Source organism: Ursus americanus, chromosome 8 (assembly GCF_024610735.1).
Source record: "Ursus americanus isolate L20-20 chromosome 8, mUrsAme1.1.p, whole genome shotgun sequence".
Lineage (NCBI taxonomy): Eukaryota > Metazoa > Chordata > Mammalia > Carnivora > Ursidae > Ursus > Ursus americanus.
In genome coordinates, this window is record NC_142134.1 from 81,767,391 (window position 1) to 81,788,117 (window position 20,727).

Consider the following 20,727-nt stretch of genomic DNA (forward strand, 5'->3'; position numbering starts at 1 on the left):
TCAATACAAAACAAAATGAGATGGTAGATTTAATTACATTAAATACAAATGAAAAAATGCTTCAGTTAAAAGGTATGTCCTGTATGCTAGAAACAAAGAAATGAAATTAAAAGCATATGCACTTTACACTGGACTAAAATAAATATAAAGTACCCGTGAAGGAAATCTCACAAAACCTGAGCAAGACCATAATGGACAAAGTTATGAAATCCTATGGCCAAACATCAAAGAAGACTCGAATGAATAGGGAGGCAGACCATGTTGATGAGTCAGAGGACTCAATATTGTAAAGATGTCAATTTTTCCCAAGCTGATTTACGGCTGTAACGAATTCCCAATCAAAAGATCAGCTGAGTTATTAGTGACACTGATGAGCTGATTAAAAAATTTATGTGAAAATAGCTCTGTGCGGTGGCAGTATCGTAGCCAATGAGGTTTATCTGAGGCACGATTGTTGCTAAAATTTATGTGGAAAAAAAAGTGGGATGGGATGCCTGGGTGGCTCAGTCGGTTAAGCATCCAATCTTGATTTTGGCTCAGGTCATGATCTCAGGGTTGTGAGATCGAGCCCCACGTCAGGCTCTGAGTGCCTAGAGTGGAGCCTGCTTAAGATTCTCTCTCCCTTTCCCCCCATTTTCTCTCTCTCTCTAAAACAATTAAATAAAATATTTTTTTAAAGAGTGGGAAAAGGGGATGCCTGGGTGACTCAGATGGTTAAGCGTCTGCCTTCAGCTCTGGTCATGATCCCAGTGTCCTGGGATCGAGTCCCGCATCGGGCTCCTTGCTCAGCGGGGAACTTGCTTCTCCCTCTGCCTGCTGCTCCCCCTGCTTGTGCTCTCACTCTCACTCTCTCTCTTCCTCTCACACACAAATAAATAAATACTCTTAAAAAATAAAAATACATTTTATAAAAAAGCGGGAGAAAAAACTCATGGAAATAGAAAAAGCCACGATAGACAAGACATTCTTAAAGAAGAAAAGTAAGGTGAGGACCTACTTAGCAGATATCAAGACATAATTAAGTGACAGTAATTCAGACAGCTGCTACGGGCACAGGAACAGACAAATGGAACCGAACAAAGAGTAGAACAACAGACCTACATATATAGGGACACATCACAGGTGGCATTGCAGATGGGGGCGGGAGAGCAGATTATAAATAAACAGTGCAGGGACAGGTGGGTAAACCTATGGGAAAAAATGAAAGGGAACCCTTACCTATGCAAAATAGCAATTATAGAGTTAGAGAAGGTATTTGCAACATGCATTACTGACAATATCAAGGCTACATAAAGAATTTGTATAGATTAATAAGAAAAAAGAATAACGCGTAGAAAAATGTGCAAAATATTTGAATAGACACTTCACAGGAGACAAATCAAAAATGGCTCATAAACACATGAACATATGCTCAAGCTCATTAGTAATTAACTAAATGCAAATTAAATCCATAATTATACACCCACCAGATTGACAAAAATGAAAAAAAAAATCTGACGATACCAAGTGTCGGCAAGGATGTGGAACTAAGGGAACTGTCTTTTACTGCTGATGGGAGTGTAAACCGTTACAATGAAATTCCTGAAGACAGCGAAGGTTCCTGATGCCCTAGAACCCAGGGGTCAGACTCCTGGGTACATACCCTAGAGAAACTCATGCACACATGCATCAGAAATACTACTGTTGGTAGCAGCATCGTCTGGGCTTGCCCCAAACTGGAAACAAGCCAAATGTCCATCTACAATAAAATGGACCTGTGAACTATGATATAGTTATATAATGGAAGGGTTTTCAGCAATGAACTTGAACAAACTACAGCTAAGCCCAGCAACACGGATGCCTCTCAAGACATGATGAGCAAAAGAAGCCGATGTCAAGGCTTTCATCTGTATGATTCCATCCACATAAAATACAAAAACAGGAGACCACCGCGACGGATGTATCATTGAGTGGTGAAGGCTTTATAGCAGAACAGGAACATGAGCCTCCCCAAAGCCAGGGCAGGGTTCGCTGGTGAGACCGGGAGGGGCGGAGCTGTGATGGGGAGGGCACATGGGTGCTGGAGAGGCTACTTCTTGACGGGATCGTAAAAACGTTCACTTCATAGCCGTTTGTTAGGCTGCACAGTTGTGTTTTGCTCATTTTTCCGAATGTGTGTTTTGCTTTATAGGAAATCAAAAGAAAAAAGAGTGCTTTAGCTCTGAGTAGCTCGGAGTGTGGCCAGAGCTGAAGCTGGAGGGTGATGCGGGGGCAGCTGTCTGGCAGCCTCTAAGGATTCATGAGGAGCAGAGAAAGGTCTGAAGGAAGTAGATGTGTTTGGGGTCTGCTCTGTGTCTCAAGACTCTCCGTCTGGTGGGCGTGTGCTAGAAGGTAGCCTAGTGGGGGGTGGCTACTTCCAAGCACCTTCAAGGGTCACCATCCCCCTCCCCCGGACTGGAGCCTTCTCTGAGGTCCCCTCATCAGGCAGTCTTTTCCGGGGGAGGGGGACGGCATGCAGGCAGAGACAGGGAACTGGATGTGGCAAGTTACCCAGTGGGGGCTCCGTGCCACCGGGTCACAGCCAGAGACAGAGGCCTTCCTTCCCTCACTGCCCTCCCCTAGAGACACACAGATTTGGCATAAGCGCCAGCTCTGACCCATATTCCTTCCGTGTCCTTCGTGTCCTCCAGGCTTCCCTTCCAATGCTCCCTTCCAGGGGGCACTGGGCAAGAAGCCCCTTGGCCCGAGGCTGCTGCCTCTTCTTCCCAGGTGGCCTGTCAGCCCTACCCGTCCTGCCAAGGGGGCAGGGAGAGCCTCCTTGGACCAGCAGGGGGCTTCCTCGCAATGTGGCCCAGAGTTGGGGCAGGGACTTGGAACAACTCAGGACCTTTCTTTTTGCTTTTGTTTAAGATTTATTTATTTATTTTTATTTTAAAGATTTTATTTATTTATTTGAGACAGAGAGCATAAGCAGAGGGGCGGGGCAGAGGAAGAGGGAGAAGCAGGCTCCCCGCTGAGCAGGGAGTCCGATGCAGGGATCAATCCCAGGACCCCAAGATCATGACCTGAGCCGAAGGCAGACGCTTAACCAACTGAGCCACCCATTTATTTATTTGAGAGAGAGAAAGAGAGAGAGTGCAGGTGGGGGGCAGAGGGGGAAGGAGAGAGAGGATCTCAAGCTCACTTCCCACTGAGCACAGAGCCCAACGCAGGGCATGATCCCAGGACCCTAAGATAATGACCTGAGCCTAAAGCAAGAGTCGGGCGCTTCACCCACTGAGCCACCCAGGAGCCCCCCGGACTTGTTTCGTGAGGTCTCTTCTGGTTCTAAAAGCATCTCTGTTCACAATAAAAATCTCTATTAACAGAAGATAGAGAAGCTCACTCTTTCTGATCAACTGAAAGAAAAGTAAAACCGTGTTCAGTCATCAGCTTGGAGAAGCTTCCCAAAGGTTCTGGGCCTTTCTCAGCCCAGGATTTGGACCCATCTCTGAACTCGCCATGATGCCGGACAAGGCAATGAAGCCTCTCTGGGCCTCAGTTTCTCCATCTGTAGGATGAGGAAGCAGGCTAGCCCCTGGAGCAGGTTCTAGGCCTCCTACTATTACCCCCAGACTGGGCCCAGAGGGCAAAGCGGAGGAAGGCAGGCCAGTTTTGTTCCCCCCCAGCCCGGCTCAATTAGGGCAAACCCAGAACCACAGTGTAGACATTCTGCATGACTACCAGAAGCCCTGAGGGGAGACGGGGAGATAGGCAGGGACTGGGGGCTGGGCTCAAAGCATCAGAGGACAGGTCACATAGCAGTAAGCAGCCAAGCTGGCACTTGAATCCAGGCCTCTCTGACCCTCCGTTTTCTCACCTGTGAAATGGGCACATAGTAGCTTCTTCTCCAAGCAAACTATGTCAAGTATCCAAGGGGCTCAGCGCTTGGAACCCAGTAAGTACTTGGTAAGTGGTAACCGCCCTCCAACACTGTGTGAGAAATAGAACGTTCATGGCGGGTCTCAGGAGGGAAGGGTTCCCTCTGGCCCCTTTATGCTGGAGACCATGCCTGGGACCCCATCGGCCACCCCCAGCACATACTCTTACAGCTGAGGCCCTGGATCCCTGGGGCAACAGGAGGGTTTGTCCTGGGCAGGCCTAGGGCCTGGGAGGAGAGGTAAAGCCAGTTCAGCCCCAGGCTGGGCCTTGGGCAGCCATAGGCCTCATCTGTCCAAGTGACCAGAGGTCCCAGAACCCCCCAACTTTGCAGCTCAGGGGTCTTCAAATACGTTTTAGCCTCTGAGCTGGCCACACGTTAGTTGGAAGTGACAGGATATCCCACATCACGCAGTGCTTCACTCGCAAGCAGCCCCTGGGTATTGACTAGAAACACTTTCCTGGTCCAAACCCCCCACTTAAAAGGTTTACAGGAAGGGAAACTGCAGCCACAGTAGGGAATGGTGGGCCCCCATGCGCTCCCCACACTAGTTCAGGGCAGGGAGGAGGGATTGCTGGTTCCCAGAGACAGTGTGGAATGCCAAAATCTCCCCGTACCCCAAACTGGACAGTGCCCGTGCTGACCTCCCCCCACCCCAGCAGGATTTAGAGGAAACATCTGCAGGGACGGTGCTGGACACTTGGTTCCTGGAAGCAGATGGCGGTCATCCCCCCAGGACCTCTCCCATCCACTGTGGTCTCATCCCTCCCCCTCCTCCAGCAAGCCACCCCACCCCCAAACATGCCCAGGGACAGGTGGAAGGAAGTGCAAACAAAGGGCCCTCTCCAGATGATGAATCCCAGGCAGGTGGGCACACTGCCGTCCTGGGTTTGAATCTCACACAGCAAACTTCTTTCCCAACATGAGGTGCAGAGAGGATCTGACGACCCCGGGGTCCCTGCCAGCCCTGACCCCAAGCGGGGTCTGTTTTGACACAGACACAACAATCCAGCCTGGATGGCCGTGCCAGGGAGAGTGGCTCCTGGAATTCCACGGCAGGCAGGGAGGGGCGGTCAGGGCCGGACTTGAGCTGGGTGTTGCCCAGCGGGCATCTGGGACCACCATCCCCACCCACACTTAGCCTACACAGGACCCACTCTTCCTGCCCCTCCATTGCCATCACTTCCTCCAGGAAGTCTTCCTGGAGCCCCCAGCGGGGTTCTGAGCTCCCCACCCAGGCACACCCCGCTGGCCTGGCCCGTGTGCACCCAGCTGTGCCCCAGGAACCGTTTGTTAATCCAGCAAATGACCCCACTGTAGATGGGGGAATCTTCTAGCTCTGCAGTCCGTTGCCTTGCACCTGACCTGTGGCACTTCGGAGGATGGGCTCTGAGTCCAGACTGCCCGAGTCTGGGTGGGCCTTGTCCTGTTCCTAGCTATGCGCCCAGAGCAAGCTCTTTACTGACCTACGCCCTGAAGACAACCACTTCTTAGGCTTCCCGGGAGTTGAGCTGCTAGTCACGGCTCGGATGTGGGCGCGGGTACTCAGTAAGGCCGCTCATCCCTCCTTCCCAATGAAGCCCCGGCCACAGGGGAAAGGTCATCTGTGCTTTATTGTACATCAGTGGCCCATCCCGGAGCCTGCGTCTGAAGAGTTCCTGGGGGTGGCAGTCCTGGGGCCAGCCCCTGCCCCAACCCCAGATGCCCAGTCCTGCCCAGCTCCCACCACAGGGTAGGGTTAGTGCGCCAGGGGAGTTGGGGAGGGAAGGGGATGACCACATTCTTGTCCACAAAGCCCAGGCAGGTCTCAGTCCTGGGACCTGGGCTCCTGGGAGGTGGGGCAGGGTGGGCTGCGTGTCATAGGTGACCCCCCGAATCCTCTGGCGTGCAGAGCCTGGCTCAGCCCCAGGGATCCAGTCTGCTGAGTGAGGCCTGGCCTGGCACATTCTACTCGGTGTCTGCTGGGGAGGCCCCAGGTTGCAGCATGGCACTCACTCCCGCTCATCCTCCCCCGCAGGCCCGTCTCATCCGCGTGGCCTGGGGCCACGGCCCCTGTGGCTGGCCTCTGCCCAGCAGCATGTGTCGCCGGCATCACTTGGGCCTCACGCAGCCGTGGGGCCGCCGCAGCAGCAGGCTCTGGTGGCCGGGCAGCGCGTGCCGCGGGGTCACCTGGGCCTCGCGCAGCCGTGGGGCCGCCGCAGCAGCAGGCTCTGGTGGCCGGGCAGTGCGTGTCGCGGGGTCACCTGGGCCTCGTGTAGCCGTAGGGCCGCCGCAGCAGCAGGCTCTGGTGGCTGGGCAGCACGTGCGTGTGGTAGTGCTCCACGAGGCTGCCCACAGTCACAAACAGCACCTCGCCCTCCAGGTAGAATTTGGAGTCCTGGGAAGGGGAGAGAGTGGCAGGGTTGGGGGGGCTCCCTGTGAAAGGGGGTGGTCAGCAGCAAGGATGACAGCCAGGCAAGCTCCCAGCCGCCCTGTGTCAGCTAACCCCCGGGCCCACCCAAGGCCCAGGCAGGGGCTCCCTTCCAGCCGGCGCCCCGGGGAGGGGCCGGCCTGCCCACCTTCTCAAAGATGCGATAGTTCCTCACTTTGTTGGAGCTCTCGTCCCACACGACCAGAACCTGCAGGGAGAGAAGCAGCAGACGGATCAGCAGACAGCAGCCCCAGCGTCAGGAGACGGGCCCCAGACACCGAGGGGCAGGCAGAAGCATCACGGCCCAGTCCTGGGGCCCTTACGGCGACCTAGGGAGGGACACGGACAGCAGCGTGCAAATGGGTAGCCCCTGCCCCCAGGGCTCCTGCCCTGATAGCCTCTTGTAAGACTCAAGTAACAGTAGCAGGTGCCTCACTCTAGGACCATTTCTGACATACACAGGAGAACAGAGGGGGCGCCAGGCTGGCTCCGCGGCTGGAGCATGTGACTTGATCTTGGGGTCATGGGTGCGAGCCCCACTGTTGGGCATAGAGCTTAAATAAATAAATAAGAAAAGAAGAGCGGGGAGGGGAGGGGAGAGGAGGGGAGGAGGGGAAGGGAGGGGAGGGGAGAGGAGAGTGAGGCTCAGTGAGGTCATCAACCCACCCTTGGAGGAGCAGAGGCACTACCAGCTGACCCTCGCTATTCCCACAGCCCCAGGCAGCCTCCCCTGCAAAATGCATGAAAACCCGCAGCCCCATCAGGTTCTGGGACCCCCAGCACTTCCCTCCCATCTCCTGCCTGTGCTGGGGGACTTGCCAGTATCGCCCCCAGTTTGCAGATGGTGTTCAGTTCCTGACAATAGATGGGGCAGGAGCTGCCAGGAAGGGACCCCAAGGACGTAACTGGTCGATGCCGAATCAGAGGCTGCACGGGAAGTGACGAGCATACTGTAAAGCGCTGTGCTGGCTGTCAGCCCGGGTGTGTGCAGAGCCAGGAGCCCACCACAACACAGCAGTCCCCAGGGACCCTCGCTCAGCGGGGTGACTGTCGGGGCACCTACCTTCCCCGACTTGGTGGAGGAGTTCCGGATGCAGTAGAGTCCATCCTGGGGCTCTCCCTGGGGACTTGTGGCTTTGAACAGCCTAAAATAAAACAGTCGCGTCAGCAGACGAACCGTCCGCAGCCAGCGCTCGCAGGGACCCTCCAGCCCCAGCCCTCAGTGCGGGTTTCTGTCTTCTTGCCATTCTGCAGCACGGGTCCCAAGAGCAACGGGCTGTGTGAGGGCCGGCCTCTGCCGGGCTTGGGGCCACGCCCAGGGTGACGGCCAGCCGTAGGATGGAGAGGATGGCCTCTGCTGCCCTCGGGGCCGTGTCCCTGTGCCGGCCATTGCTCAGCACCAAGGGAAGTGAGGAGGACAGAAAGGCAGGGGACCGCATGTCTGCAAAAACAAGGATTTGGAGAAAGAAGGGCTTGGTGCTAACCTTTCCACTTCACAGGATTCCGTGGTATTGATAAACACAGAGCTGGGCAGCGGCACCTGGAGAGGCCAGCAGCAGTCAGGGTCAGGGTCAGGGTCCAAGTGGTGCTTGCAGCCAGCACCCCTCCCCCACCCTCCTCCCCCTGGCAGGCGGCCAGCCTGTGCCCAGCTCTGGGGCTTTGCACCATGCTCCCTCCCCGCCTCAACTCCAGCATCCTGGGGGCTCCTCACTCAAGACGCCCAGTGAGGGGCCGCCCTGGCCAGTGGCTCTCCCACAGCCACCCACCCGCTGCTGCGAGCTGGGCTCTTCCCCTGGCCCCACCTTCTCATAGTCCTCGTCAGAGTCCTCCCCACCAGCACTGTCGGACTGCGAGGGCCGTCGGGGCTTTTCAAAGGAGAAACTCCTGAAACTCTGCCCATCAGGGGGTGACCTCCTGGGAGGGGAGCAAGGAGAAGAAGGCACATCATTGTCACAGCCCTCCACCCTCTTCCCACCACCCCCATTCACCCCGATGGTTGTCAAAGGCCCAGACCAGAGAGCCCTGAAACAGGCCCGTGTCGACTGCCCTGGGGTGACAGGACTCGTCTGAGGCCTGGAAGCCTGAACGGGGCTCAGGGCTGCCAATGCCACTGGCAAGAGGGTGGTGGGGGCCTAAACGCTGGTGTCGTCATAGCATAGACAAGTGCTCTGGACACTGTGGGAGAAGGCCCCAGGTTGGGGGGCTTAGCCCCAGCTCTGCAGCTAACCAGCAATGTGGCCTTGGCCAAGTCACGCCCCTCCCAGAGCCACAGAGAGTGGATGACGTGAATAGACTGAGCCCACACTGGGCTGTGGCGGAGGCTGTGCCCCTGGTGATCAGCCCCGGCACACGCAGCCCTATAGCTCTCCACAAACTGACCCAGTCTGCACCATGGCGGCCCCTCGTGAAACGGAACCATCACATGGCGCCCTCCCTCAGGCAGCAGAGCTGACAGTCCTGGGGAGAAGGCTGCCAAGGTCAAAAGCGTTCAGGGAATATTGGGTTAGCACGCCGTTCAAGGCTCACCCCTGTGGCACCCAGAACAGTCACGGTTTGGGGCCCCAGACATCTCTGACCACAGGCTGTCAGTCTGAATGACACTGTGCGAGTGGGGGGGACACACCACCCCCAGTACCGCCCAGCAATGAAGAAGAAAGTGTTTCCAGGAGACCTCAAGGGTGAGTCACCGACATTCTCCACATTCTGGCAATTGCCCAACCAGGAAGAGCACAGAGGCAGCCTTGGAGGCTCAAGAGCCCCAGGCAGGACCGGACAGTTCCAGGTCAGCAGGGCCCGCAGAGGCACGCTGGCTCCAAGTGACCCAAGTGACCCAAGTGGCCCAAGCTCCTCCCATTCCACAACCATCTATCCCAGAGCGGGCGGTGGGCCCTGAAGGCCCTTCCATTGACCCTGGAGGGTCCTCAGATTGTCCAGCAAGGGCTCTGGGAGGCCTGTTTCCCCAAAGACCCTCTTGCCCACTGCTCCCCAGACAGCGATGGGCTCTAGGCCCACCACCCACGAGGTTGGACATTCCTCTAGGGTGAGGGTGGGGCAGGTGCAGGGGACGCTACTCAGCCTCAGCGGGCTGAGGCCATCGAGGAGCCTTCCTGCTCCTGTGCTATGGCCGCCTGGCCCCCATCGTGGACACGGACAGGCCAGGGCGCCAGCACGAGAACCCACCAGCTGGGGAGGGGTCCCAGGGGCACCAGCGCCAAGTCAACTCACTGCAGGTGGGGGAGGGGTGGCTTCTCTGTCCTCGGCAGGACCGCTGGCCTGGCTGCGGCCTCAGGCATGGGCAGCTTCAGCACAGGAGGCCTGGGGGCCACCGGGGGCACAAAGAGTCTGGGCCTGGCTGCCTCCCCTGAGGGGGCCTCTTCAGCCATCTTTAAGAACTTGGGCTTGTTGGCAGGCACGGGTGGAGGCTCAGGCGTGGGTGGCCCCCGGGGGGACAGATGGAAGGACTTGAGCTTGTCACAGTTCCTAGAGGAGGCAGTGGCCACGGCGGCAGGGCTGGAGGCAGAGCCAGTCCCATGGCTGGGGACCCGGGGCTCTGGGCTGGGGCTGGCGCTCTCACGGAAGCAAGGGGGTTTCCGGAGGCTGGGCGTGGTTGGCAGGTGGCCCAGCGGGGGGTCACTCATTCTCCGGGAGGCCACGGGCACCCTGGGGCCAGGCTCAGGCCGCCTCAGGCCCAGCAGGTCCCTCTTGGAGTTCTCGGGAGCCGGGCTAGCATCAGGGAGGCCACGCTTAGGGGGTGGGGGTGGCAGCAGAGGGCTCGGGCCCTTGGAGGCAAACGAGTGAGCACGGGGCATGTCGGAGAAGGCTGGCTTCCTGGGTATGGGCACAGGAGGCGGGGGGTAGGCCGGCGGGTGGGTCAGGGTGTCTGCAGAGCAAAGAGACCCACTCAGTGATCAAATGTCACCTGCTGGAGGCTAGGTGACCACCAACACCACCAACCTGTACCCCGTGGCCTTCCTCATCCCCCTCCATGTGCAGCCTGCATAAGCTTCCTGAGCCATCAGCTTCCCAGAAGTGGAGCTGAGAGGGAAGAGGCAAGGAGGACTCTGAGGACTCGCCTCAGCAAGGGGAGGCCGTGATTCCCACTAAGAGAGGTGAGGAGGACAGACAGGAGCAGACCGGGAAGAAGATGAGGGTTGCGCTTGCTCATGCTGTAAGAACATTGAGGGAGTATGGGATGGCCGTCGGGTGCAGGTCTGGAGGGCAAGGGGAGGTGAGGGAGTGTGGGGTGGGCCGTCAGGCGCAGGTCTGGAGGGCAAGGGGAGATGCTGGCTGGAGAGGCCAGTGGAGTCAACAGGCTCTCGTGACACCAGCTGTCCCGGTGGCCTAAGACTGCCAGGAAAGGAGTGGGCAAGGCCTGAGTCCTGGGGTGGCCCAGCTCGTGCGGACGGCATTAAGGGGCCGGTGTGTGGCTGAGTGAGGGGGGAGGGGACCCGGAGCACAAGGAGCCTGGTGCTGAGCGGGGCAGCTGAGGAGCAGGGGGACAGACCAGGCCACGTACAGCTCGACTCACTGGTGCTGAGTGCTACACTGGAGAATGGGGAGGCCACTGGAACCCTAACAGGAGATGTTTTGGGGAGAAGGCGGGGAAAGCCTGCTTGGAGTGGGGACTTGGAAGGGTGGGGAGGGAGTGTGCAGGCACTGGCCCTGGAGGTGCACAGCTAGGAGCAAAGTGAGGCCCCCACACGCTCATCTCCAGCCACGTGCTCATCTCCAGCCACACATGGCCACAGTTCAGGGGCGGGGCAGATGGACATGGGCTGGAGCCATAGGAGGTTGAGGCACATGGCCCACAGGTGCTGATGGTGGCCCCAGAGGGAGGGGACCAGGAGGAGGGAAGGGAGCTGGACTTGCTGCACTTGAGAGGGGGGGAGGGCTGGGGAGGGCAGAGGACAAGGTCATTGGAGGAGGAGGCAGAAGAACAGGGAGGCCAGGGGTAGAGGCATTGTCCCAAGTCCCCAGGACAGTGGAAGGGATAGTGGGATGGGACAGATGGCAGGACAGAGGCATAGCCCTCTCCCATCTGGCTCTACACTTCGCTGGGACACATATGTGATGCCTGATACATGCCCTTCTCCCTTGCTAGGTGACACGCTTTGGGAGGTTGGGTGGGGGTGGGTGGGTAAGGGACAGGTCAGCCTAGAGGTGCTCCAGGGTCTGTCAGCCACAGGGAGCAGGCCCTGCCTTGAACCCACCCACCCCTCAATGTCCCTCCTTCCCCACTCTCAGCCCCCAGGACCACTCCTGGCTCAGCATCACATGTGTGGGCCCCCCCACCTCACTAATTTGCAAATCACCACCCCCCTTCCATCCTGGGCTACCTGTGGAGGGTGGGGGATCAGGTGAGCAGAGCCAGCCAGAGTATACACCTCTTCTGTTCCTCCTAATTCTTGGGCCACACAAGGGAAACTGAGGCCACCCAGTGCAGTCCTCAGGCCAGCACTCCCAGCCTGGGAGGGGCTCTACTCCGGATTCCAGTTCCATGGGCCCACTAGGCTCAAGGGTCGCCCACCTACCCTCCAGCTCCACGGGCTCAGGGGAGTCAGGCTCCATGTACGAGTCGTCTTCGTCCTCATGCTCATAGTCTGTGAGGTAGACCGAGGGTCAGACCCAGGGGCACCCAGGTCCAGCTGCACCCAGCAGTGGTGGGGCAGGGGCCCTTGGAACACTGGCAGCCAGGAGTCAGGGAGGCACAGGGCAGGGTATGAACCTAGGACCCAGGCTGGCTGCCGAAGACAGCCAGATATGCCTCCCCTCCCTGGTGTCAGCGGCCGGGTGTAGAGAGGCGGTGGGGCAGGGTACGCAGAGACGGGCCTCACCCTCATTGTCCGTGGGGTACGGGGGGAGGCTGATGTCCACAGGCCGCTCGACTGCACCATAGAAGCTGTCTGTGTCTGAGCTGGAGTCACTGAGAGCGGGGCAGGGGTGGGGGGCGGTGAGCACTGGGCCGGGGGAGTTCCTTTGCACTCACACATATGGATACACACGTACACCCTCGGACACGGAACTCATGCACAGACACACACACAGACACGGACACACACAAAGCAAGAAAAGACACACACTCGAATAAGCTCCTCAGGGTGATAAACACAGACCCCGGGACGGAGGCCGTGGTGCCTCCCTGCCACACCCCTGCCTGACCAGACAGGCCCAGGCTTCAGGGCTGGCCCCACATCCCCACCTGCCCCGCAGAAACTACCAATGGCTGCATGCGCGTGCACACACACACACACGCACACACGCACGCTCCGGGCCAAGCTCCCAGAGGCGGGAGGTAAGCACCCACGTCAAGCCCAGTGGCCCCGGCAACACAACGCCCTCCCCCATGCCCAGGCCCACCTGGTGTCCAGGGGCAACTCCTTCTTCTCGTGGAAGTGGCCAATCTCCTTGCGCAGCAAAGCCATCCAGCTCTGTGGGTCAGTCAGGGCGGTAGTGGGTGAGGTGCTGCCCAGGGCAGGGCTCCCCCCTCGCCCCATCTCCCTCACTGCCGGGGCTGGTCTGCACGAAGGTCAGGGAGACGACACCTGGGGCCTTCCTGGGGCTCTGGCCCCACCTCAGCCCATCCAGAGCTCTTCCTGAGACAGCGTCTGAGTGCGTGGTGCTGGTACCAGGCCGTGGGCTTGAGGACGGGCACCGGGAGCAGCACTCGCCCAGCTCCACGTCCCTGCCACAACCCTCCCGGGCCTGGACAGTGGCCCTGCGAGCCCACCACCCGTGAAGGCAGGCTCACCTTGCGCTCGTCCTCAGAGGAGGCCGAGAAGAACCACGTGCGGTGCTTTTTGCTGATGTGGACTATCTTGAAGGGGAAGACATTGTTGGACGTTGTCTCTTCAGCTGCCCGCATCACCCTGAGGGCACAGAGCCGGCGGTCACCCTCTGGTCAGCACAGCCTGGACGGGTCCTGGTGCCCCGCACCCACGGTGCCCCCAAGGATGCAGGCAGGTCTGGACGGTCCACCTTGCAGATGCTCCAGGCCAAAGGCCTAGATGCTTCAGGCAGAGGGAAGCGTGTAGGCAAGGACACTTCACCCTTGCTGCCCACCAGTGCCCCTCTACCGGGACGCCACCTGCCCACCTCAGCAGGCCTGCCTGTTGGGGGCCAGAACATGTCAGCCTCTGCCCTGCCCCCGCTGCCCCTGTAGGGCATCCTGGAGAGCACTGGAGGGACACGACTTACTGTGGCTGCTCTATAGCGATCACAAAGTTTACCATGGGGGAGCCCCACCGGGCCAGGTGCCTGGGGCAGGTGTGCCCAACCCGCAGGGCAAGGGTGCGCATCCACCAGGCTGAGGGGAAGGGAAACGTCCCTCCCCAGAGGACCCCAGAGCTCTGAACCACAAGGCCCTCCAGGCTCCTCCCATCCTAGCAGTGTCTCAGTTAGCCTGGGGGCCTGGCACTGGGCTGGGCGCCTGGGCAAGGCCCCACTCACTGAGCTTGTGACCGGGGTACAAGCCAAAGCCTTGAGTCACTCAGTCCTGCCCAACAGGGGACCTTCAGGTCCTCAAAGGCAGGAGGGACTGGGCCCTGCCAGGGAGTTGGGAGGCACAGACTCATGCGGCGGGGTGCCGGGCCCACAATGTGACACGAAAACCCAGAGCCCAGAAGTCCTACTTCACCCCTGCACTGCAGGCGCCCAGTGCTGTGGAGTGGGCCCAAGTGGGGCTGATGGGCCCTACCTTGCCGGCACTCCCCATCCCATCTAGAAGGCTCTGGCCCAGCGCCCACCTGCCCATTAGCAGGGAGGCACTTGCTGGATGGACCCAGCCCACGGCACGTGTAAAGCAAGGAACTGGCCCCAGCCTAGGAGGCCCCGAAGCCAGGGAGGCCTGAGGTGGAGTTGGTGCCTGGCCCCTTGGAAGGAGGCTATGGTAGTAGAGGCTGCTGGCTGAGCAGGGCGATGGAGTGGTGGCCGAACGGGGACTCTGGAGGCTCTGCCGGGAAGAGAGCAGGAAGCCCCCAGCCTTGCTCCAGGCCCTTGCGAAGGCCTGCGGAAGACGGTGAGGAGGCCACACAGAGGCCGAGAGGGCGTGGGAGAGGCTGGACATGATCCGAAGGGGTGGGGTGGGAGCCGTCTCAAGATAGCCTGGACTCCCGTGGGTGGGAATGAGGGGCAGGCCTGGCCAGGGCTCTGCGGGGCGCGGGCAGCGGGCACTTACCGGTTATAGCCGCTCAGCGAGAAGGCGCCCTGCGGGGAGGCAGACGTGCTGCTCTTGAAGTAGTAGAGGCAGCGCTTGTGGATGATGACGAAGCGCAGGGGCCCTGAGGGCGGCAGGCAGAGGCTGAGCCTCGACGGGCTGCGGGGCAGACCCCATCGGGGGGCCATTCCCAGAGGCCCCGGGTGACGGAGAGCAGACCTCCGGCCTTTGAACCCCACTACATGGAAGGCGAGGGAGCTGGGCTAGCATGCTGCCCCCTCACTAGGAGTCCACTGTGGGGCCAAATGTGAGCAATCCATGGGCAGGCTGACCGGCCCCAGAGCACCACCCCCAAGGCAGCCTGACCACACCCGGGGCAGCGGGAGACCTTGACCAGCTGGGCTGGCTCAAGGAAAGGCAAAGCCAGGGCCAGAGGCCATAGCATGGGGAGCTCGTGCCCGGTCAGAGCGACAGGCAAGGCCCTGATGTTCTTTGGCCTCCAATGTCTTGACGACTGGGCATCTCCCAGACCTGGGGGCTCCCACTTTCTGCCAACCTGCTGGCCGAGGGACCAGAGCCTTGGCCTCATGCAGCTCCGGAGGGCCAGCACCCAGCTGGATCTCAGTTCCTTGCGGGCTGGGTGACCGACCAACTCGCTGAACACCCACTAGATGGTGCAAGGCCAGACCTACCAGGCCACCCAAGGCCCCCAGACCCTGGCTGCAGATGGAGGCTCCCCCAGACCGCTGTTCAGCACTGTGCACCAAATGCCCATCCTGTCTCCATTTTGCAGTAGCACCCCAAATCATCCCACAGTCCTAGGTAATGAGGAGGCTGACCTCAGGTCCCCCAGGGGGTGCTGGCCACCATGCAGGGAAGGAAAACTCTGGAGGGCCCACCACGTCTGAGCAGAGGCTCAGAGAGACAGGTTGCTTGCCCACAGAGGTCCAACAGGGCAGTGGGGCCGCAGGGCTGGAGCTCAGCCCCATCCCCATATCCTCGCATCATGCTCCCTGCCACCCAGAGGACTCACATCTGAGCAACTGCAGCTGGGTGCCGCCCTTCTTGTGCAGGTAGCCAGCCTTGGCCACGCCCCCGGGCATGGTTAGCAAGTTCTGGGCACCAATGGCCTTCATCGGGACAGGCCAGTGCATCTCCTCAGCCGCCATGAAGCTGCAAAAAAAGGGAAAGGAGACACATCTCAGCCAGGACCTGGGAACAGAAGACAGCTTAGCTGGAGGTAGGCAGTGGGAGACACTGCCGAGGTCCTGGAGACAGCATGAAGGGTCAAGGCAGCAAGGGGTAAGGAGCCTTTAGGAGGCCCCTGGCTTCCAGGTGGGACCCCAGGGAAAGAAAGGGCCACCTGGTCCACTTGGTCAGCCCCTGGTCTATCTGGCCACACACCTGGGCCCCAGGGACCCTGAGAACGGAGTGTGTTCCTTCACACACCTGCTGAACTCACGGCCCCATGGGGGCCAGGGGACAGCAGTGAGTGAATTCAAGAAACCATTGGCCCAGGTAAGTCAGACCTGAGGTCATAACCGCCCTGTCTGCATGGCGGGTGAGCCTATGATGGAGCCTGCCAGGGAGGGCTTCCAGGGGGAGGTGACTAGGATCACAACTTAATGGACTTAAAGAGGTACAGGGGCTAGGGCAGGCCATGGGCATCCTCTCCATCATCTCTGACCCTGAGAAAGGAAGGGATGAGGGACATGGCCCGAATGCCCCACCCTCCATTCCTGCCTGCCCTTAGCCAGCTTCTGTCCATCCCTTTCTTAAGGGCCTGAGACCAGGAAGGAGGAAAGCAGGTAGCCCTGGGTCCCTAGTTCCCATCCTGGCTTGGCTCTCTGGGGATCCCTAGGCCGTAGTTGTTCGAGCTGTAAAATGGGAGCACAGAGTGGACACAGCCTGGGACGCAGCACACGCTTGTCAGCAGTGGCCACGATGACCATCAGGTGGGTTGACTGGTATCCACCCTGTGTCCCCATCAGCAGCACACCCCCCCCCCGGCCTTTCCAGCCTCCTGCTCATACTAGCCATTCTCCCTGAAACACGCCAGGCTGTTTCACACTTGGCCTCTGTCTAGAACGACTGACCACTCTCCCTTCTCACAAGAAGAACTCCTACTCATCCTTCAAGACCCAGGTTCAGCGTCCCGTCTTCTGGGAGGCATACGAATGGCCGGCCAGTCATACTCGGAACACTCCCCTCCAACCACCCCCCCCCCCCGCCCCACAACTGGCCCCTCCGAACAGCACCACTACCCCCCCCCACACACACACTGTTTCACCTGTACCTGCCCCCACTGAACCTGGTACCTGGTCCTTCCTGGGGCCCCAGTGGACCTGGACTGTCAACCCCGCTTGCGGTCTGTGTCCCACTGAGTCACCAGTGTTGCAACCAGGGTCATACCCAGGGGCCCTGTCCACTGGGACTCCTGCCACTACAGCCCCCTTCCCAAAAACACACACAAGATGCAAGCAGCATCCTCCACCAAACCTCCTGCAGGGACCGGGCTGCCCCCCTCCCGCTCCCTGCGCACAAGACCAGCCCCGGGGCCCGGGCCCCCGCCCACAGCGAGGCTCGGAACAAAGGCACGGCCCCGGCCCCCCGAGCCTGCTTCCCGGGACGGAGCCCCCGCGCCCCGCCCAGCGCACGCCCGCCTTTGTTCCCCCAGGAAGCCACTCTCGGGCTCTGGGCTCGGTACTCACGGCGTCCACGCGGCTGCCCGCCGCCCCTGCGCGCAGCGACACGGCCCCGGGCCGGGCCCCCCCGCGCCCTCCCCCCGCCCGCCCCAGCCCGGCCGCCCGCGCCCCGCACCCGCCATGCCGCGCGCCCCGCCGCCGCCGCCGCGCCCCCCCCCCCCCCCCGGCCCCGCGGCCGCCGGCTCCTCCCCTCGCGGGCGGGGCGGGCGCGGCAGGTGGGGACCCAGCGTTCCGACCTCCCCCACCCCGCGAGAGGGGCCTCAGTTTCCCCAGCGGCTCCTGGAAGACGGCGGCGCGGGGCGCGGCCGAGAGGCCAGCACCCCCGAGCCCGCCAGGCTCCCGGCCAAGAGCGCTGTTCGGCGAGGGGCTTGTCTTCCCTGAGCCTCCGTCGGCGCCTCAGCCAACGGGGGTGAGGGCAGCCCGGCCTCCCAGGGTTGCGGCCGGGATGAAGCGGGTCTGGCTGCCAGGTACTGGGGCTCCGGGTGGGTCTCTCCCCATCACCTCTACTCAGGTGGGTCTGTGGGACCTCCTGCCCCCTCTAAGGCAGGTTGCTTCACCCATCTGCCGCCACGGGTCTCCACACCCCCCCCCCCCATTCCCTGCAGGGCCAGAGGTCCAGTCCTTGGCAGCTCCCACCTGCTTGGGTAGATGTGGGCTCCTCTCCTAGGAGACCCCAGGATGGCCAAAGGCGGGTGATGGCCTTGCTGGCCCCCCAAGCATTCTGCCTCCTGACCACCTCTGGGCAGCAACCATCCCCTTGTCTCAGTTCCCTCCCCAGCTTCCATTCTCTCCCCATCACCTCCACTTAGCAGTTCTCCCCCACCCACACGTGCCATTCCCATCACCACTCTTCCAGATCTCCAGGGCCTCATCATGCACACTTGGCCTTTCCAGATCCAGCCCCCATGGATCTTTCTCAGGGGCTCTCTTCCTGCTCTCCACCTCCCTCGTATCTGTCCCATCCAGACCCCGTGGCTCCTGAATCCAGGACCCAAAACCACCAAGCACCACCTCCAGCCTACAGTCCACAGTTTCCACCAGCTGCAGGTGCAACCAAACTCACTCAGCCCCCAAGAATTGGTTTGAATGAACAAATCATCATTAACTCCTCCAAAAGTAGAAGAGGAAGGAACGCACTCTATAAGGCCAGCATTACCCTGATACCAAAACCAAAGAGATCACAAGTAAACTACAGACCAATAACCCTTATGATCATAGACGTCAAAATCCTCACCAAGGGGTGCCTGGGTAGCTCAGTCAGTTAAGTGTCAGACTCTTGATTTCAGCTCAGGTCATGATCTCTTGTGAGATTGAGCCCCATGTCAGGCTCCATGCTGGGCATGGAGCCTGCTTAAGATTTTCTCTCTCTGCCCGTTCCCCCTTCTTTCCCTCCCTCCTCTAAAAAAAATGCTCACCAAAATACTAGCAAATTGAATTCAGCAGCATGTAAAAAGGATTCTACACCATGTTAGGTGTGATATATCCCAGGAATACAAGGGTAACACTTAAAATTCAATGATTATAATATATCATACCAATTAAAAAAAAGACAGAAACCACAGAATTATCTCAACAGACACGGAAAAAGCATTTGACAAAATCTGACAATCTTTCATGATAGGAACGACACTCAACAAACTAGGAGTAGGAGAAAACTTCCTCAACACAGTAAACGGTGTTTATGAAAAACCCACAGCCAACATCACCCTCAATGGTAAAAGACTGAAAGCTTTCCCCTAAGAACAGGGACAAGGCAAAGACATCTGCTCTTGGTGTTTCTATTCAACCTGCACCAGAGCTGCTAGCCGGTGCAATTAGGCAAGAAAAAGAAATAAAGATATACAGATTGGAAATAAATAAGTAGATGGTTATGTATACAAAAAATACCAGGGAACCCACTAAAAAGTGATTAGAACTGATAAACGAGCTAGCAGGATATAAGATCAATACGCAAAAACCAGTCATACTTCTACATACTAGCAGTGAACAGTCCAAAAATGAGAGTTAGCTCAAGTGTCCCCTCTTTCAGGTGGTCTTCCCTGACCTCTAGGGAGTCCTATGTCCCTCCGTGGGGCTAGCACAGCTTTCCCTCCACATAACACTGACCACACAGCTTGTCACTGTTCCCTATCCGCACCAGCTCAGTGGGTGGTAGGGACTGCACTTGCCTGGCAGGCACAGAATGCCAAAATATAGCCCCCGCCCTGGCATACTGCATCCTCCCCAATCTGTAAGGAGACCTGGCATGTCTGTTGGGGCAGGGGCATCTACTGTGAGGATGGAAGGAACCCACCACTTCTTGCTCCGCACCTGGGGGAAATTGGAGGGGAGGAGTTAGGACAATTTACAGCCCCACTCTAGCTCAGCTCAGTGGCCAGGCAGGTATAGGCCTATGAGAGCCTCGCTCTTGCTCGGCCACAGTCTCTCTGTGGGCAGGATGAGGGCTCTCGGGCAGCCAGCCCGACCTTGGGCGGGGGGGGGGGGGGTGGTGACTGACTTAGGTTGTGCTCACCTTCACCTCTCCTAGTACCGTCCTCGCTTCAGGGACAGATCCCAATACCCTCTGCTCCTTTCCAGAGGATGGACCATCCGGGGGAAACCCATCCTGATGCCCCCAAAGACTCGCACCCTACCTGGCTCTGCCCTGCACCAGTGGGTGAGCTGGGTTGGCACCTGACCAAGAGCCGAGTGCCAGGCCAGGATGGAACAGAAAAGGGAAGGAAATGGTGGCTGAGGGTAGGGGTGATGACGGGCCGTGGTGACTGAGATGACCACGCAGCTTTTGGGGACTTTCAGTCCAACTCAAAGACTCCAGCTCCGCTGGTGCCTGGGAAATTGAGGGGAGTCCCCAAGAAACACCCACACTCCTGGCCAGCCTGGCCTCCCTGGCCACCTCTCTCTAAGTTCATGGTGTCGCCCAGCACCCAGACAGTTAAACACCGCTCACTCATCCCATGGGCTCATCAGCAGGAAGCTTCAGTCCCTTCTTCTTCATGGGCAGACACAGCAGTGGGGGCCCCTTCCTGTGCTGGGGGTAGGGGGTGGGTGCCCGCTGAGCCACCCTGGGTGGGAGCTGTCAGGGAGAGTGCTGGAGGCCTGGGCTCCAATCCCACCAGGCCTATCCTCCACTGAGCCTCTGCTTCCTCTCATTTAAAGTGGGTACAGAGTCCAGTCTTCACAGCACCCCAACACCCCTCAGGGCATCTATCCCTGCGGAGGAGGGTACCAAGGCCGCCCAGCGAGCTGGCAGCAGGGGCCGCGCTAGCTTGCCATGCTGGGAGGGGCTCTGTCCCCTGCACCGCAGAGGAGCTGTCTGGGGCAGGATTCTGATGACACGAAGGTGGGTGTTAAGAGCCCAGCACGGTGCTGGCTGCCGGGCTCCACGAACCCTTCCGGGAGGTGCGTCATCTGTGTGCCCCGTGTGCACTAGCAAAGGCAGCTGCCCCAGGCACACGCTCTGCTCTCTGCTCCTGCACCCCCCCTGACCTTCTCTTAAAGCTGAGATTAGTCCGGGTGACCGGAGGCCTGAGGTGCGGGGACGGGGCAGAGCAGATGGGTGAAC

At 59.3% G+C, this 20,727-nt stretch overlaps 1 protein-coding gene and 1 pseudogene across 6 annotated transcripts in view; one reads left to right on the forward strand and one right to left on the reverse strand.

The window, feature by feature from the left end:
• Positions 1–400: 400 nt before the first annotated feature.
• On the forward strand, positions 401–550 carry LOC123777876 (U4 spliceosomal RNA; annotated as a pseudogene).
• A 4,943-nt stretch (positions 551–5,493) lies between these two features.
• The window catches only part of SH3BP2 (SH3 domain binding protein 2), a 34,099-nt gene continuing 18,865 nt past the window's right edge, over positions 5,494–20,727 (reverse strand). For 5 of the 6 annotated variants that reach the window (XM_045774819.2, XM_045774823.2, XM_045774821.2 and 2 more), the window contains 12 exons: positions 15,494–15,633; positions 14,482–14,584; positions 13,057–13,174; positions 12,666–12,736; positions 12,143–12,231; positions 11,840–11,908; positions 9,534–10,188; positions 8,111–8,222; positions 7,793–7,848; positions 7,372–7,453; positions 6,457–6,516; positions 5,494–6,275 (listed from right to left, as the gene is read on the reverse strand). In XM_045774819.2, coding sequence (XP_045630775.1) covers positions 6,138–6,275; positions 6,457–6,516; positions 7,372–7,453; positions 7,793–7,848; positions 8,111–8,222; positions 9,534–10,188; positions 11,840–11,908; positions 12,143–12,231; positions 12,666–12,736; positions 13,057–13,174; positions 14,482–14,584; positions 15,494–15,629 — 1,689 coding nt within the window. In that variant the 5' untranslated portion in view covers positions 15,630–15,633 and the 3' untranslated portion in view covers positions 5,494–6,137. Of the gene's footprint in view, positions 6,276–6,456; positions 6,517–7,371; positions 7,454–7,792; positions 7,849–8,110; positions 8,223–9,533; positions 10,189–11,839; positions 11,909–12,142; positions 12,232–12,665; positions 12,737–13,056; positions 13,175–14,481; positions 14,585–15,493; positions 15,634–20,727 lie in introns of those variants that run through there. The other variant, XM_045774825.2, reaches the window with a different exon arrangement.